Genomic DNA, 17411 nt, shown 5'->3' on the forward strand with positions numbered 1-17411 from the left:
GTGTGTGGCAGCCATGAGCGACCCAGAGGTACTATTGCTGGTCATTTCTTTGGATAGATGGGGTGGGGCTGTAGAAGATAGACACACACACACACACAAGGACATGAAGGGTTTCAAGCTGACCGGCTCCATTTCGAATGTGCAGCAGAGCAAACACAAACATCGGCACTGTGAAAGGGGATTTCCATCTCATTTTAAAACAATATACCACCAAAACACCAGGATACATTTACTGTCTTGGAGGCCATACAAGGCAAACGGTTGTTCTATTTGTTACTCATTTAATACATTCAGTCTATACTCCAAACTCCTTCAAATGAAGCAGTGTTCGAAAAGCATGAGCTTCTGGGCCTCCATCCATCCCCTACTCTCCCAACGCGTTATGGACCCTTTTGTCCTTTCTATGCTCCAATAATAAATACAAAAGAAGAAGAACTCCTTGGCGTATGTCAGTTTTCTTGACAATGCTAATAACTTTATTCACATTTCATCTCCAAGAAGAGAGTTGACTTGGACAGACAATGGCTCATCTTCCTCCCCCCCCCCCTGTGGATGGGGGGCACTGCTCTACATCTACAGCTTGTGCATGAAGCAGGAGACACTGTATTTCCCATAATGCACTCAAAGAGAGGTGCTGTACAACCTGGACGTGGTGCAAGTCAAATACAGATGTACAAGTACACGCTTCTATTAGCACCTACATGTCATTTAGTTTCCAGTTCACCTCATAGTCTCAACATTTAAACCAAATCAACCTCTGCCACAAGTGGAAGAATCCCCTCTGCACATCACATCACATCACATCACATTACAGGTCATTCAGCAGACGCTTTTATCCAAAGCGACTTACATTACACTTTAAACCCACGGCTTTTCACAGTTTTGCCCGGGGAGCAATTAGGGGTCAGGTGTCTTGCTCAGGGACACAAGTGTTGCGTTTAGGTCCCTGGTCCTCATCAAGTTGTTACACCTTTGCCAATTTGTTAAATTGCTTTGCAAATAAATGCTTTGCTATTTGTTAAAATCCAAATCCTTTCATGTAATGATGTTTCACATGTCATTTATATTCACTCACGCAAACACTTCATCCATTTGTTCTTGGCCTCCGTCACATTTTACAACCCACTGTGGCCGCGAGTCAAAAAGTTTGTCGACCTGCTATAGACCTGTCCTATAGGAGGGACATCTATAGACCTGTCCTATAGGAGGGACATCTATAGACCTGTCCTATGAGGGACATCTATAGACTTGTCCTAGGAGAGACATCTGATGGACAACCAAGTACTGCGAGCTAGACTATTATGCAGTTGTAGACACAACACAGGGGGTCTAAGACGAATTACCTTTTAGTCTAGTTTTCGTCAACTAAAACTAAGAAGGATTAAAATGACTAAATGTGACTAAAACTAATATGCATTTTCCGTCTAAAGACTAAGACTAAATCAAAAATAGCTGCCAAAATGAACACTGACAAGGACAACGTAATGGAAGAAACCACCTTTCAACTACCAGAGGTCTGATGGAAATACGTTTAAGGCTTTGTCTGCCTTTTGCAGAGCATCTCGTCGAGGTTCTGAATGAAGCAGAGAGTCGGGAGGAATGGGGGGGGTAAAGAATGTGTAAAGAAACAACTCAACATACTTCTCCTGTACTGAATTATTGAAAAGAAGCTGAATCCTAATGATCCCCCTCCCCGACTTTATTCAACATCTACATGCTCCCACTAATCATGCAAAAAAATAAAAGTGACCACCATTGCTACGCTGATGACACCCAAATCTATGTAGCGCTATCACCAAACGACTATCGCCCCATAGATCTTCTGTGCCAGTGCATTGAGCAAATCAAAGACTGGATGTGTCAAAATTCCCTACAACTAAATGAAGACAAAACTGAGATCATTGTATTTGGTGCTAAAAGAGAAAGGTTTAAAGTAACCCAACACCTTCACTCTCTGTCCCTGAAAACATCAAATAAAGCCAGAAATCTGGGGGTTATTATGGATTCAGATTTACACTTGGAGAGTCACATCAAATCAGTAACACAATCGGCCTACTACCACCTCAAAAATGTAGCACGACTTAGAGGGCTCATGTCAGCTCAAGACTTAGAAACACTTGTACGTGTCTTTATAACTAGTAGGCTAGACTATTGTAATGGTCTTCTTGCAGGTCTTCCAAAAAAAACTGTCAGGCAGGTCCAGCTTGTTCAGAACGCTGCTGCTAGAGTTCTAACAAAGACCAAAAAATGTGAGCACATTACACCAATTCTTAAATCCTTACATTGGCTCCCAGTATGTCAGAGAATTAATTTCAAAATCCTACTGCTCACATATAAATCACTACATGGTTTAGGGCCAAAGTATATCACTGATATGCTTCCACTACATAAACCTTCAAGATCACTAAGATCTTCTGACACCATCTGTTAGTGATTCCCAGAGTAAATACAAATCATGGGAAAGCATCATTTAGTTACTACGCAACAAACAGCTGGAATAAACTTCCTGAAGATTTAAGACTTGCCCCAACTCTGACACGTTTAAAACAAGACTGACAACTTTTATGTTCAGCTTCGCCTTCTGCTAAATTTTACCTACATTGCACTTTTAACCTCTGCTTTTAATTAAACAATTTAAATAAGATTTTAATTTATAATTTTATTTGCTGTTTTTAATTGTCTTTTAATTCCTGCATTTTATTTCACTTTATTGTATGAAATGTTATAATGTGAAGCACTTTGAGTCTGCCTTGTGTATGAAAAGTGCTATACAAATAAACTTGCCATGCCATGTTAGAAGGTCATTTCGGAGGGAATGAGGAGGACACATTCTAAATGTCTAAATGTGTGTTGTTATCTCGACAGCCGACTCTCCCTGACTCCCACCATCACTGAAAACACGATCCTGTAGATACACGCTCTACAACATCAGGAGAACACGTCCTCTTCTCACTCAGAAGGTACTGATTCAGGCTCTTGTCTTCTCCCGCCTGGACTACTGCAACTCTCTCCTGCAGGTCTCCTGCTACCTCCATTCCACCTCTGCAGCTCATCCAGAATGCAGCAGCTCCACTGGTCTTTAACCTTCCAAAGTTCTCCCTCACTCCTCCACTCCTCCGCTCTCTTCACTGGTACCGGTGGCTCATCCAGTTCTAAACATGGTGCTCACGTACCGTGCTGTGAATGGATGGCGTCCAGCTTACATCCAGGACCTGGTCCAACCCGACATCCCGACCCGCACTCTCCGCTCTGCATGTGATAAACTGCTTGTTCCTCCTCACTGAGAGCAAAACACTCGACTAGATCTCCACTCTCTGCTGTCCTGCTCCTAAATGGTGGAAGGAGGTCTCTGAAGACATCAGGACCACAGAGAGCCTTCACATCTTCAGACTAAAGACACACCTCTTCAGACTCTACCTCCACTAACACACTAACTAACTGGAGCACTTACATTGGACTTATAATGGTTCTTATCTACAGCGAGTTGTACATCGGCTTATTATTATTGTGTCCTTATGGTTGAAATGTTCTTATTGTAAGTCGCTTTGGATAAAAGCGTCAGCTAAGTGACATGTGATGTGATGTAAAGGTTGATGAAGTGTGATGAAGAACACAGCGTTGTGTGAGCTACTGGAGGAGTGAACCTGCCTGCTGAGCTTTACTCCCTGAATACGTACAATGAATAATAATAATGAAATAACCAGCGAGCTGTTAAACACCACTAGCTGCTCCGCACTTTTACATTTAAACTCACAATATGGGGCCCGACGTGGATGTTTAAGTTTAGAGATCTTGATGATGAGTCCTGCTCTTCTTCACGCAGCGTCTGTCATTTCAACATGCAGCTAGCTGACATTGTATTACTGCGTTTCATTTAGGTAGTTTAACTAATGTATTAGAACACCAGGACTGTGGATTCATTGGGTTTAACAACACAAGAAAGCAATGAGCTAAACACTCGGATTCCTGCTCCTTTTGAGCATTGGTGCAGCCCATCCAGCGCCTCCCTGTGGTCCAATCGCTTCCTCAGACGGGCTCATTAGAGGAGAGATGCAGGAAGTAGCGGAGCACTGGCCGACGGAATAGAGAAACCTGGACAATGAACAACTCACGCGTAAGGCGTCTCAACACAGAACATCCTCATCTGCACGGCCCCCTGACTCAGCGTGTTCTGCCCCCTCGTCTCTGCAGTGTTTCTCACGTGCTGTGATCTCATATTCTCTCTCATCTTTATGTGATCACCTCCAGCGACAGAGGAGTCATAGGCCTCCCTGAGAGGGACAGTGAGACAATCCACCCAGAGCCTCATGACGTCCCACAGCACCAAAGTGTTGGATGGCAACACAGCAAATAAAGAGAAGGGTTAAACATTTTCATGTATATTTGTACATATTTCTCCCCTCAGACTGTAGGAGATATCTCTCACCTGATCCATCACCATCGGAGCCACCCAGACGTCCCTGGTGAGAAGGGGGTGGCCTCTACATTAACACCTGGGATCAACAAGCCACAAAGACGGCAGTCCGGCTCCAGCAGAGCTTTAACAGGACGCTGCAGCTCAGTAGGACGCTTGTGTCTGTCCTCTGACATCATCAAATGACCCATGAGCTCCTCCAAAGCCAAATAGCTGTGAATATCTACACACTACAGTGATTCCAGTTGGGAGAAGAAACGGAGATCCTGGACATGGAGAAGATCCATCAGGACCAAACCATACGAATCACAATCTCTTTTAGATGTCATGTAGTTTTCTTCTCAGGTGAAATGTACCAAAAAGCAAAGTGTTAAATCGGTCTCATTTGTGTCTGTCTTTTCTTTTTCATTTCAATAAAGTGTCCTTAATTGAACCATTCATCTCAGAAAGTTGTCCTCTCTTCAACATGTGATCTGAAATCACCGATTTACAATGATTGAAATGAGAATATGGTGCGTGACGTGTGTGTGTGTGTGTGTGTGTGTGTGTGTGTGTGTGTGTGTCCCTGATGTCGTCCCGTGACCTCGACATTGTAACATCGGTCATCATTTGGTCCAGGAACGGCTCGTATGAAGGCCTTACGTTTCCATTAGAAATCTCCACCTTTCACACTATTAAAGTGACACAAATATGTTGGATGTGCGATTTGTTTAAGTTGTTGAATCTAATTTCAAATGTTCTCAAAGAGAAATCTTTGTGAAATTGGGTTAAAATGTCACAAAGCTTATGTGAGAATGTTTACAGCATGTTATGTGCATGAATAATATGTAAGTTGTGACAGCAGTAAATCGGAGGTCACACAGTGAAGCACATGACCACCAGTCTAACAAACCAGCTGTTACTTGTTGACATTCTCCCCTCTGCTGTTTCTTCAAAAGCGCTTCAGTTCGACCGACTTCTCTCGACGGCGGCTCCAAAGGGCCAAACAGCATTTGGTTGTGCGTCCCCGTGTTGTGTCATGACAACGAGCCTTGAATCCTCAATCTTTGGATCCTTGGGAAAGAATTGTGTAGAAGACCCAGTTTGGCTCTTTGCAGACCAAAGTCAGCTCGGCTTCCACGCGCTTTAGTCCGATCACGTCAAGGCTCGTTCCAACATTACAGCGGGTTTCAGAGAAGATGCTATGATACGAGACACCTCACCACAACGCCATTAAGAAGACACTTACCCATGTTGATGGCGTTGGTGGACAGGAAGTGACCACAGAGGAGGCTGGAGGTGCTCACAAAAGAGTCGCCGTCCGTCGCTACGGTGGTCCTGGACCTCAGGGACAGGTTGGGGGAGTTGGTCACCACGGCCCTTCTAGCTGCCACGGCCTCCATGGCCGATGCCGTTAACTGACCTCGCTCAGGTTTCTCAAGCAGGAAGTGGACTGGTACTGAGCGGCTGCTATCTAGAGCTGTCAAACAGCCAGAACAATCCTAACCCAGAAAAACTAAAACTACAATCCAATCGGATATTCCAAGGTGGTGGAGGTCACAGAAGGACGTCTTTGACCAGAGTTCCTACGATTGTTCCAGAAGAGATGCTCGGCAAGATCCGCCGGTGACACATTTTATCGGTGGATCAGGACGATTGGAATCACTTCTGGTGCTCGTGGTCCAAAGCCGCCGCAGTGACCTACAGCAGAGGACACACAGAGACGTTGTCTTCATTGCACACGGTTGATGAGGATACACACAAATATATTCTGCTGACAATACTACATTTAGTTTGCGTGCACAAGAATTCTCCAGATTTCCTTATTTTGCTATGTGGAAGAAAAGATTGTGATTAGTATTAAACTCATAATTCTTTTGTTTCACTGTTTTGTTGTTTGATTTGAATACATGACTGAATGATATCCAACACTTATTTGCCACACAATTATTCTTTTAGACGATAGCGGAACAGTCTGAAGATCGGGAAGCAGCTTGGAGCAACTTGACATTGACCTCTACCAGTTTGACCCTACGTGGATCCTTCACAAACAAGCTCTTCTATCAAGGTATATATAAGACTTGGAGTACGTACTAGACTTGGAGTACTCGAGGTTAGATATATACTTATAGTTGTGTACAATGGTGTAGCTAAAAATACAATTTTATCAAGAAATCATTTCTTTGATGGACAATTTTTAACATATCATTTTATACATTTGTGGCATTGAATTATCAATCAGTCCCATCATCAACTCAACGGTAACAGTTTCACCTGAAGACAACCACACACACACACACACACACACACACACACTGAAAGCTTTACACTACCAACACCTTGATGTGGAATACAAGTGGAGGTCCCAAAAGTTCTCCATTAGCCAACAATCAGCTACACTACACTGTGAGGATGAAGCTTGTGTTATACGTAAACGTGTCCTTCTCAGAACAGCAAGGGACCCCCCCGCTGGGCTCTGTCAGACCCCCCGGACCCCAGGTTTGATGCTGCTGCTGTGGATGTCACACTCATTCAATGATACACTCACTCAGATGAGAAGATGTGGAGAGAATCACAACACAGGTGACGTAATAACTGGAGGAGATTCCCAAATGAAGGCAAAGCTTTTAAAAGGCATTCTGTACATTTGCTTTGTTCTGCGTAGGATGCAGCTTGGCTGCCGCCGGCATGTCCCTCCACACCTCAGACTCACCTCACCTCACCTCCTTTGTTTCCTTACCTTAACGCCTTCCGCCGTCACTCACGTCAGAATCACATAAAGATTCACCTAAAAAGTGTCGCTGGCTCCAAAGGCTCCTTTAAATCAGCTTTAAGGTTGTGGATGTGATGCGCCGCCCTGCCGAACACTGAACAATGCGTGTGTGAGGAGGGGGGAGTCAGCTAGGCGAGGTGGGCCGGCTGGGGGACGTGTTGAGAACCGTCTGAGAATCGTTGGCGGTCAGATGAGCTGCAGGTCTGGGCACGTGCCTGCTGGCGTCAAACCCACACACACACACACCTGGACACGGGGGAAGGGGTGTGTGTGTGTGTGTGTGTGAGACTAGAGCTGGTATGTGCTTCCAGTAGCGTGTTGGGACGGACCAGGAAGGGCCTCTCGTCACATGGAACGTTTAACAGTTCCTTCGTACTCGATGTTGTAAGTGTGACTCATCTGTGACGCAGAACGGCCGCCCATAAAAAGCCTCCGTCTTCCTTTTCTAATTCAATGTAATGCATCGTTTTGTCTCATTTGTTAAACAACTTTGTGGTTCAACTGTGGTTGTGGATGTGTTTTGTGTTCAGAGTAACTTGAGATTATTGCATTTTATTAGTAAGGTTTTGGTATCTTAAGTATCCATTTTACACTTGTAACTTGAGATTAATGAATGGAATTGTTATCAAGGTTAATTGCTCTAAAATAATGTTTTACCTGTGCACCACCAGTAATGTCATGTTCAGTACCGAGAAACCAGGATGAAGTCGTATTTTGATAATCAAGTGAAACCACAATAAAAAAAAACTAAAAAGTCTAATTGCATTAAATCAAAACTTTAGATAACATTAAACCAAATGCATTGCATCTGGAATGCAAAACACCAACATGAATAGAAATGGACTTTGTAATATCATTTTACAAAACAGTTGAATGAGTGGAACTTAAAATCCAATATTTTGATGATGTAATCTCAATATCTCAGGCGGGTGTAATGAAGAAGGACCAGTGTGCACGAGGGAACTGTGTGTTGATGGTTAAGAGGCAGTTGTGTAATTAGAAATGCATTATTTCCCAGTGTAGTACTTATATGCCCATGAGATGGTACACATGAGATGGAGATCTGCCCCCTTTTCTCTGCAACAGCAAAAGCCTCAAGCCGAGTCCAAAGGACATTTACACACTGCTGTGAGAGCAAACATGAACACTCTTCACCAAACGAAGCATGTTCCCCTTAATAAAAAGGATATGTGATATCACATTCTATCAGGGAGAAACTTGTATATTCTCCATAGGCCCTTTGGCCTTGTTAGCTAAATAAAGAATGCAGCAGTCCATTCGGAATAACTTACACATCAAAAAGTCATGTGGCTGAGCGCTTTGGTACCACAATAGATTTTGCACATATATGAGATGTAAAACTGTGAATCTAAGCTGTAGTGGGCTGCAAAACTGGCAGGGCGTTTCACAACGAGAGAAAATGCTGCTAATAAGCTAAACGCGGCCCTGCTGGCCGGCTGCTGCATCCCAGCGGGGGAATTATTCAAAAGATGCAGAGAAACAAAGAGGCGACGAGAGAGAGACAGTGAGAGCAGCGTGATGCAGCTGCAGAGACACAACCTCACGCTTCAATCGCCTTCAATTCAGCTTCTTCACGCGTCAAAACCACAAGCCAAGTTATCTGGAGGACTTTTCCATAGAGAGCAGGTCCATAGTGTACTCTGTTGTACTCTATAGACGTCCCACTGTGCCACGGGAAAGCACCTGGCTCAGTGGCAAGAAAATAAAATCCACCTCACAGTTTGAGCCTCATTCACGTTTCATGCATGGAAAGCACGTTTGTGTTATCCTCTGCTGATGAAAAGTCTGGTTTACATTCGGTTTTAAGAGGTTGCTAATGTGTGTGTGTGTGTGTGTGGGGGGGGGGGGGGGGGTAGTTTGTATGCTGTGCAGGTTGTAAAGCCCATTGAGTAAAAGCAGCATTTGGGATAGTGAGTTTTGGCCTCCATATACTACTTCTACTTTTCTTACATTGATTATCATCATTATTATTTGTTTTCTGTTTGTATTCCCTCTTCTGCCTTTGTATTATTTCATCTCTGTTTCAATTAGCTTATTTCATTTTTTGGAATTACTACTAATACTAACCAATTACTACTAATTACTAACCAATCGTACAGACAAACATGAAAACAAATGATGAGTGAGTCGGATGTTTAATACAATTACTCAATAAAAAAGTTATTGCCACAATGAAAATCTCCACTATAAGGGCACCAGATACACCAAACGCTCCACAATCACTGTATCTGTATTCTGGAGGCTTTTGCAGAGGGTTTGTATTTGATCAGATGATGTCTCATTTGCATATTTAATCTAACATTAACGCTGACATCATTAAGTCTCCGCCTGGCCTCAGCACCAGTTCTACTTTCTACAGTCAAACACATGTGGACCATTCGGTAAAATGGAGCAGAACCTGATACGTTAAGTTCAGTGAGTTGGAGACAAGCTGCAGACCAGCTGGACTAAATGTGTGTGCCGTAACAAGACACCCCCGTGACCCCCACCCACACAGGCACAATGGCGTCCGCTGCTTTGGACTGTCCACACATTGTGTCCTCCGTGCTCAGGGACAGCGAGGAATCGTGTGGTTTGTCCATCTTGTGGGGACATAAACCTGATCACACACTCACGAAATACCAGCTCGTTTCTCTTCTTCCCCAAAACACTCCAAAATAACGAAATGTGACTAAACACTATGATTTACTGGTCATTGTGCTGATCGGGTGACAGAGCACTGATGCACAATAAAGACCATTGATATTCATTCACTGACATGAACTTCAACTTTATGGTATTAACATGCAAATTAGACTTTTGTTAAGCAGCTTTTATGGACAGATGCTATTCCTTTGTACTCTCTTCATCTACCAAGCGGGCAAAAGGTGCAAAGTTGATTCCAATTGGAATCTGCTGAAGATGTGGTCAAAGGAGCTCTCAAATGTCAAGGCCCTTACATACAACAACACAAACAAACAACACAAAACACTGGCTTGGGAATATTATAAATCCACGCACTTTATTGTGAAAGGATTAAGGGTGATGATCTGCACTGGATGAAAGGTTGAAAGGAGAAATAAAGTTCAGAACTTGGTGCCTCCAAATTGATTAGAAAAGAAACACAAGCTCAACATTTCTGCACGATGAGACTGGTTGACCGGATGTCCACGGAAGACCACAGTGGGAAATGATGGCATGATCCTTTCCATGATTGGGATTAATGAATGCTGACTTGGTGTTCCCCGGATCATTGAAATGTCCTTTTGTCTTGTTTATCAAATGTTGCCTCCATTGGTCCCCCCTAATATGTTCTATAGCAGAGATCAACCTTTTTTACCCCACGGACCATTTTCATGTTAGACGATATTTCGCGGACCGTTCTTGGAGGTGGCCGACGGGGGGGTAAGTATGTTAAGAAGGACAAGCACACAGATATTTTATGCGAGACGTATAAGTAAATATAACAAGCAGATTACCATGAAATTCACTGATGTCATTTAGCTTTTCACTTGGGACAAAACACTACTGTTCTAGCTGCACGGTCCTCAAAAAACGTGCCCCACGCAAAATATTAAAAAGTACTGGGTGAATGCACGTGGTGCACAGAAGTCACCTAAAGTTTTTGGCGACCATCGACCATCGCCTGATTTCCATTTATCTAAAAGATGGAATGAATGAATTGCTTTGAAATGTAGCTTAATAATGGTGCCCAGACGCTGAAGCCTTTCAGTTCTGTACACAACATGGGCTTCCTTTTAAAGATCAGGGCCAAATAAAGGAATGGCACTTAAAATATTGATGTTCTAAATAGGATGATATCATTATTCACCATTTCTTTGTGTAGAATAAATCATACGAAAAAAGCAGATACTTTGCTGGGAGACGGGATTGTATCTGATCTTTATGCCCTGTGACTGAAAACCAAGAATCGCTGAAAAACTAGCCTGCACAACTGGACAGAGACCCAGCTTTTCCCATTAAACCACACACCACATGATCACACCTGCCAGGCTGGCTAACACAGTGGCCAGCAGCTTGTCACATGTTTTATTTTACACACACATTTCTTGTATTCCTCGTTCTGATGAAACCAGATGAAGAAAAATGTGCCAAACGTGCTGTTTGGTGTCCAAGCCAGAGAACGGATGACACGCTTTTATTCTTTAACTGCAGTTTGGTCGACAACGAATAACATCGGAGGCTTCCATTTGTCTCAAACACACCAACGTCCCTGCATGACCTGCCAGAACTGATGGAAGAGAAAGAATGACATCATCAACATCATTGAAGATAGAGAACATGCGCTGCTTGTCAATGCAAGTTACATCGAATGACATCTGATGATGACCATTTTTAAAAAGTTGTGACAAGACAAAGAGTACGTCAATAAATATCTCTTCTTCGGACATGGATTTTGTCCAAATCTTTGAAACCTACGTGGAAGTGTCTTAAAACTTGCAGATCCCTCAACTAACCATCAGGGGGCAACTCCTCCAGTTCCCAAAAGTCTGATTGCTTGGAAGTCCATGAAGGAAAGGGTTTTCACTTGAACCAGGGCATGGTTGAGTCCATTGTCCTTCCATGCAGATGTCCATTTAGTCAATTATGGGTGGGCTTACTATGATTGACACGTAGGGGCATACATGCCGTCTTTGCGCCACTCCTGCACATTCCAAATATAAAACTCCAAGATCGCAACGTTGGTAAGCCAAGATGGGGAGATCGGAAGCGCTGAAATCGTGGCTTCAAGAGATCAGTCTGTAATCTGCTGGGGACATCGCAATGTAGTCCACTTCTTCTACACAGTCTACGGGCTAAAGGCATTTACAGTCACACTGAAAATCAGGCAAAAAGCAAGAAACCGGGACCAACATGCAGGCCAGTGAAGCAACGTTCATTACTAACATATGTAACCATTGACAACGATAGCACAGCTGCTTTCTCAGAATGCCTAAAAACAAAAACTCTTCATTTTTTGTTTTCTGCACATTCACCTCAGAAGATATTACAGCTTGGTAAAACCTCTAAGCTCTAAAGGACAAAAAACAGCAACTTTAAAATCCCTCTCCAGATGTCAGAGGCCTTACCCCAAGTTATCCCTCGGCTCATTTCAAAGTCAGATGTGGTTTCCTGTCCGTGTGGTCACCCAAACGGTCCAGAACCGCTGGCAGTGTGGGCACCGCATCGGAAAAGGTCAACGTGACTCGCAACGAAGTGCAAGATGAAAAGGTCAAGAAGACTGAAGGAGTTTCTTTTGGAATTCCATCATATTCAAAGAAAGAATGTAAATGGGATTTTGTTGTGTTTCATCGTGCTGTCACTTTTATTTAGAGGTGCTGCAGCAGTAATTCAACAATTCAGCCCTAATAATTGCACCGCTCAGTGCTTTGTTACGTACTGGCTGCTGGGTGGTGTCACTTGTTCCTTTCTCAAGAGGCCATCAGTGCTGATGATGGAGGATGTCTCAGTTAGAGGGCAGTACACATAGCAACCATTCCTCATCAAATGAGCTTCTGTAGGTCTCACACACGCTAATAACAGTTGATATTAAATCAGCCGTACACAGGGATGTTTTACTTCTCTGTGTTGTCGTGTTCCTGTGGTGTTGTGCGTAAAACTAAAGCATTGTGTGTCCCTACCGACTGGTATTGGTAATAAACTAACCAGACTACATCTGGTGCTCTGTGTGACCCTCTCAGTTTTCACAATGTGTCCTAAAAACAAACTTCTGTGTCCACAGGCAACCAAATCACTAAGAAACATCCTGGTTTACGTTAACTTGACTGACCGACAGATCACATAAATTCACACATTCAAACAGACAAGTGACTGGCAACACTTGGGTGATGCTTGATCTTAGTGAGCTGTCCACTGTTCGTTTGACCCTTCCACCCGCTACCTTGGGCTTTGTTTCCCCTTCCTCACATGCTGCTTGTTAAGCCCCCGGAGGCACATGCTGTGCACTGTCTACCCGCGTTGCCAGCTGAAGCACACGCGTGCAGTATGCGATCCCTGCTTTTAATGAATATCTTGTTGTAAACGCATCTGTTGACAACTCTCTTCCACATCTCTTCTTTTCAGAGTGGGTGCGCTGCCACGGCCCTTTTCTGCTGTTTCATTTGTTTTCTCAGGCTGCTCATCAGGGCCCATGAGGAGTAAATTGCCTTTAGACATGAGAAGACATCTGTCACACACCATTTCCTGTTTTATTTTGAAATGGTAACTCTCCTCTTGTTTCAGGTCACTCACCCTCCTCATGTGTCCCCAGTCTGATTGTCTTCCCCATTGTGTCCACCTGTTCCCCATTGCCCTCCATGTACTAATAGTCTGCGTCTTTGTCTAAGAGGCCTAAGAAACCAAGTTGTTTTCCTCCAAGGGAGTAATTTTCGTTTTGTACGATTTTGCAGCATAATTTAGTTAAATGGTTTAAGTTTTCATTGCCTTTTGTTTCCTCAGTAAGGAGTGATTTTTGTGTTCATAGTCCTTCATAGTGCCTCCAGTTTTAAGGAGGGTTTTTGTTAAGAGACGAGTGCTCACCTGCTATTTTGTTGAAGGTGAAAGTCTTTTGTTTTCCTCCTACAGTGGAGTGAATTTTGTTTGATCGTTTTTGTAGCCTCACTTGCTCCTAAACTATTTATTGGAAAAAGTGTGTTCTAGATCATTTTGAAAGTCGTATTTATTTATCTGCCTTGGAGAGATTCAGTCTTTCTAATAAAGACTACAAATCCCGTGACAACCCTGTGTCTGTGTCGCGACAACATCTAAACTGCAACACATGTCGAGTCTATAATGCATGAATTTGGTATATTGGTATACCTTAATTTCAATGCAAACAACATATTTCCCCACATTTAACAGCAGTATCATATTAAAATCAATCTCTCTCCCCCTATTTTGAAACATGTTTGTTATCATTTTATGTAATGTTGTTTTACCAGAAGGACTTATAACATGTGAAAATGTTCCAATGTTCCCGGAAATTGTCAGACCGCTTGTGGGAAACTTTGTGACTAACTGATGTTGGTTGAGACACATTAGGACTATATTCAATCAAATATTATTGTATGTTATTCAATTAACATTATTAACATTATGTCAAGTTGTAAAAAATAAACCGCATCCATAAAACTGTAGAATTCCCTTTCTGCGCCTGTATTTGCATCGCACTGCAACAACTCATGAAGAAGAGAGGATGAAGGCCAGATGTTGGTGGCCTCTCCAAAACAAACCCAGGTAGATTGATGGATGTAGTTGTGTGAGGAGGAAACCAAAGCGCTGGTGGTGAAGTGAGGGCCATTGCCTGTTCTCCGCCTTCACAATGGGGCGTTGAAATGGATGTTGGCATCTTGGTTGGCACTAGGTTTGGAATATACTGAGGAACTTGAGCAGTATAGTACATGGAGAAGCACCATGGAATAATTACCTCGAGTCCACCAGAACAGTCCATGTGTAACTGTCTCGCCGAACGGACTCATTTTCTGATTTTCTGCACCCTAATTAGTCGGATGTCATTATTCATCAGTGTCCTCCAAGACCATACAAAACTATTCATGTCAGGGGTTTCACGTGCGCCAACGTTGGGATTAAACTTTGCTCCAATAAGGTGGATTTGGGGGGCAGCTTCAGGTGCCAGTAAGAATGAAATACAAGCTGAATCTGGTTATGTAAAAGCTTGTGCAGGCAACAAACACCAAACCTTTACTTGTATGGTCTGTTTGACTAAATGCAGCATGTAGAGAGTTTTAGTACACCTCTGCATTAGCTCCACTCAGAAGAACCAAAGAGCTTCCTTCCTCCAACCTGCATGTTTTTAACAGCCAGCACTGCTAGTTTCAGACTATATGCAAGTAGAATTCACTCCAAAGCCCACTGCCACCCCCAAAGTTATCAAGACACATACAAAACTAACAAATTGTTGAAGACTCTCAATGAGTTAATGAGCCGAATATTGAACTTTCTTTATAAAGTCATAAGTATATACAACCCCAAATACAAAATAGGGGGGGATTGAAATCAATATATAGCCCTCCTCGCTTTGATGTAACTGAGCCATTGATATTGTCAGAGATCAGTTTCCCACTAAGTCAAAACGTGAGCACAAAAAAGGCTCCACTGGTCTCCAGAGCCTCAGGGAGCAGTTCAAGGATTCACTCAAGGCCTTCAAAGCACCTGACAAGACCTCCTTGCATCCAAACCATGCAAACACATGCATGTGTTTGCAAGAGGAACCGTGTGTGTGTGTGTGTGTGTGTGTGTGCGGGTGTGTGTGTGTGTGTGTGCGTGCGTGCGTGTGTGTGTGTGTGTGTGTGTGTGTGCGTGTGTGTGTGTGTGTGTGTGCCGGTGTGAATCACAGACTTGTGTTTGACACTGCAGCTGAAACAGATGTTGCCTGAGGTTATTTTGGAAATAACTTGCTTTGTGTCTCCTCAGCAGGTGTCGCCTAAATTCATCTGCAGCGTGTGTGCGTGTGTGCGTGTGTGTGTGTGTGTGTGTCTCTTCTTTAAGGATGTGTCTTTACAAACTTCCTGACACCCACGCACACACTAAAACAGCTCCTGTCCTTATTGTGAACTAAGTTTAGCTTCACTACGGTTCGATTAACATTTCATAAGCAGCAATAAATGAAACTATTTGTCGTAGAGCAGCGACTCGACCCCTCGGAGCAGAAGCTAATTCAGGTCATTGCCCGTCTTCAAACATACATGGGCTCAACAAATATATTATATTATATTATATTTGGATTTAAATGCACCATCGTGGACCAATAACATTATAATACTAATAATAATTTCATTCTCCTTCTTTTGGTGCCAAAACTATTTTAAATCTTAAATAATACATTTAGTATGACTGATAATACAGTGATCACTGTCACTATCAATGTAAAGATGATTCCAAACTTTTGAATTGTTGTAATAATAATAATAATTTGTAATGCATTTTATATTTAAGCAAATCCCAAAGTGCTACATGATAAAACAGGTAAGTGCTAACAATAGTTGTACCTTAAATGTAACATTCACGCACACATGAATCCCCTTTATTTAGTTCTATGTGTATGTTTGTAACTCGCATATTTTATATATTGTATATTTTGTGTTTTAGGTTTGGAAACAAATAAAGACTTGAGTTGAGTGATTTTGCATTAGAGGCGATATGAATCCAACAGGGTCAATAATCTTATTGCCAGTGAAAGGGTTGAAATATTTTCCAAAGGGAAATAATTCAGATCTTAGACAATCAGCTCCAAAATATAATTTAAGTTGAAAGTACAGTAAACTAAAAGCCCCCCGATGAGAAGCAGCTGTGCTTTGGAAGCCGAAGCGCTGAACTGTTATCAGCTCGTGAGTAATCTGCACCTGATCCATCCAACACACAGTGGAGCACACAGGCTTCCCTACCTGGCCTGGTGCAACGCGAGGGGACGTTCTGAAGCACAAACAGGTACCTACCCGGTCCTCCCGACTGGGCTGATGCCCTGAAGCCGCTCACACAACACATACAGTCGGCCTACCTGTGGAAAGCGCACACTCCTGCTGCGTGCTCTTTGGCGGTTTAGTGCACCCGGCCTGTCCACCTCCCTCTGCAACCATTTACAAGTAGCTCCCGACTGAAGAGGACAAGGGAAAAGCTCCTCCTCCTCCTCACGGGCTGCTCAAAGTTCAGTTTCCTGGTGGGACGCGCTGTGGGCTCGTACCGGGATGGTCTCCCCAGCGGTCACAGAATACCTGGCTGCCTCTGGCGGCGCGCACCGCACAGACAAAGGAAACTGGTTGTGCAACTTTCCGGGCAGATCACAGCAGAGCTGTGAATGAATGAGTGTAACTAACCTACTGACACAGGGACAAGGGCGCCTTGCAGCAACGTGCACAGTGGCTCATACAAACCGCGTGTTGCAACTTACCACCATCATACAACATCGTTGTGTTGATATAATCCATCAAATGCGCAACCTTCGTGTTGTGAAATTGGATTTAAACAGAGCATTGTTGACTGAGTAACGAGTAGGTTCAAACCATTGTGTGAGTGTTAGGGAACCCTTTAAGGGCACCTTTAAAACCAGTGCGTCCACGCGTAAAGACGCAGAAACACGCGGCATCCTTTAGGAGACATTGCAGCTTTTAGCTCGGTGGTGATCGCCGAAAAACCCAGAAACGGCACAAGTGATCGTTCGGGGCAATGCGAGCTTCTGCAACGGGATATTTAAGGTGGACGTCATGAGCGATGCATGCAGGGACTATT

At 43.4% G+C, this 17411-nt stretch overlaps 1 protein-coding gene across 2 annotated transcripts in view; it reads right to left on the bottom strand.

Moving 5' to 3' along the window:
- Nucleotides 1–16820, bottom strand: part of plch2a (phospholipase C, eta 2a) — a 123593-nt gene extending 106773 nt beyond the window's left edge. Inside the window, exons 1-2 of one of the 2 annotated variants that reach the window (XM_078087691.1) lie at nt 16684–16820; nt 5643–6094 (exon numbers count right to left, since the gene is read on the bottom strand). In XM_078087691.1, the coding sequence (XP_077943817.1) occupies nt 5643–5796 (154 nt within the window). In that variant the 5' untranslated portion in view covers nt 5797–6094; nt 16684–16820. Of the gene's footprint in view, nt 1–5642; nt 6095–7133; nt 7503–16683 lie in introns of those variants that run through there. The other variant, XM_078087690.1, reaches the window with a different exon arrangement.
- Between the last annotated feature and the right edge of the window lie 591 nt (nt 16821–17411).

The sequence above is a fragment of the Gasterosteus aculeatus genome, chromosome 2 (genome assembly GCF_964276395.1).
Source record: "Gasterosteus aculeatus chromosome 2, fGasAcu3.hap1.1, whole genome shotgun sequence".
NCBI classification, from domain to species: Eukaryota; Metazoa; Chordata; class Actinopteri; order Perciformes; family Gasterosteidae; genus Gasterosteus; species Gasterosteus aculeatus.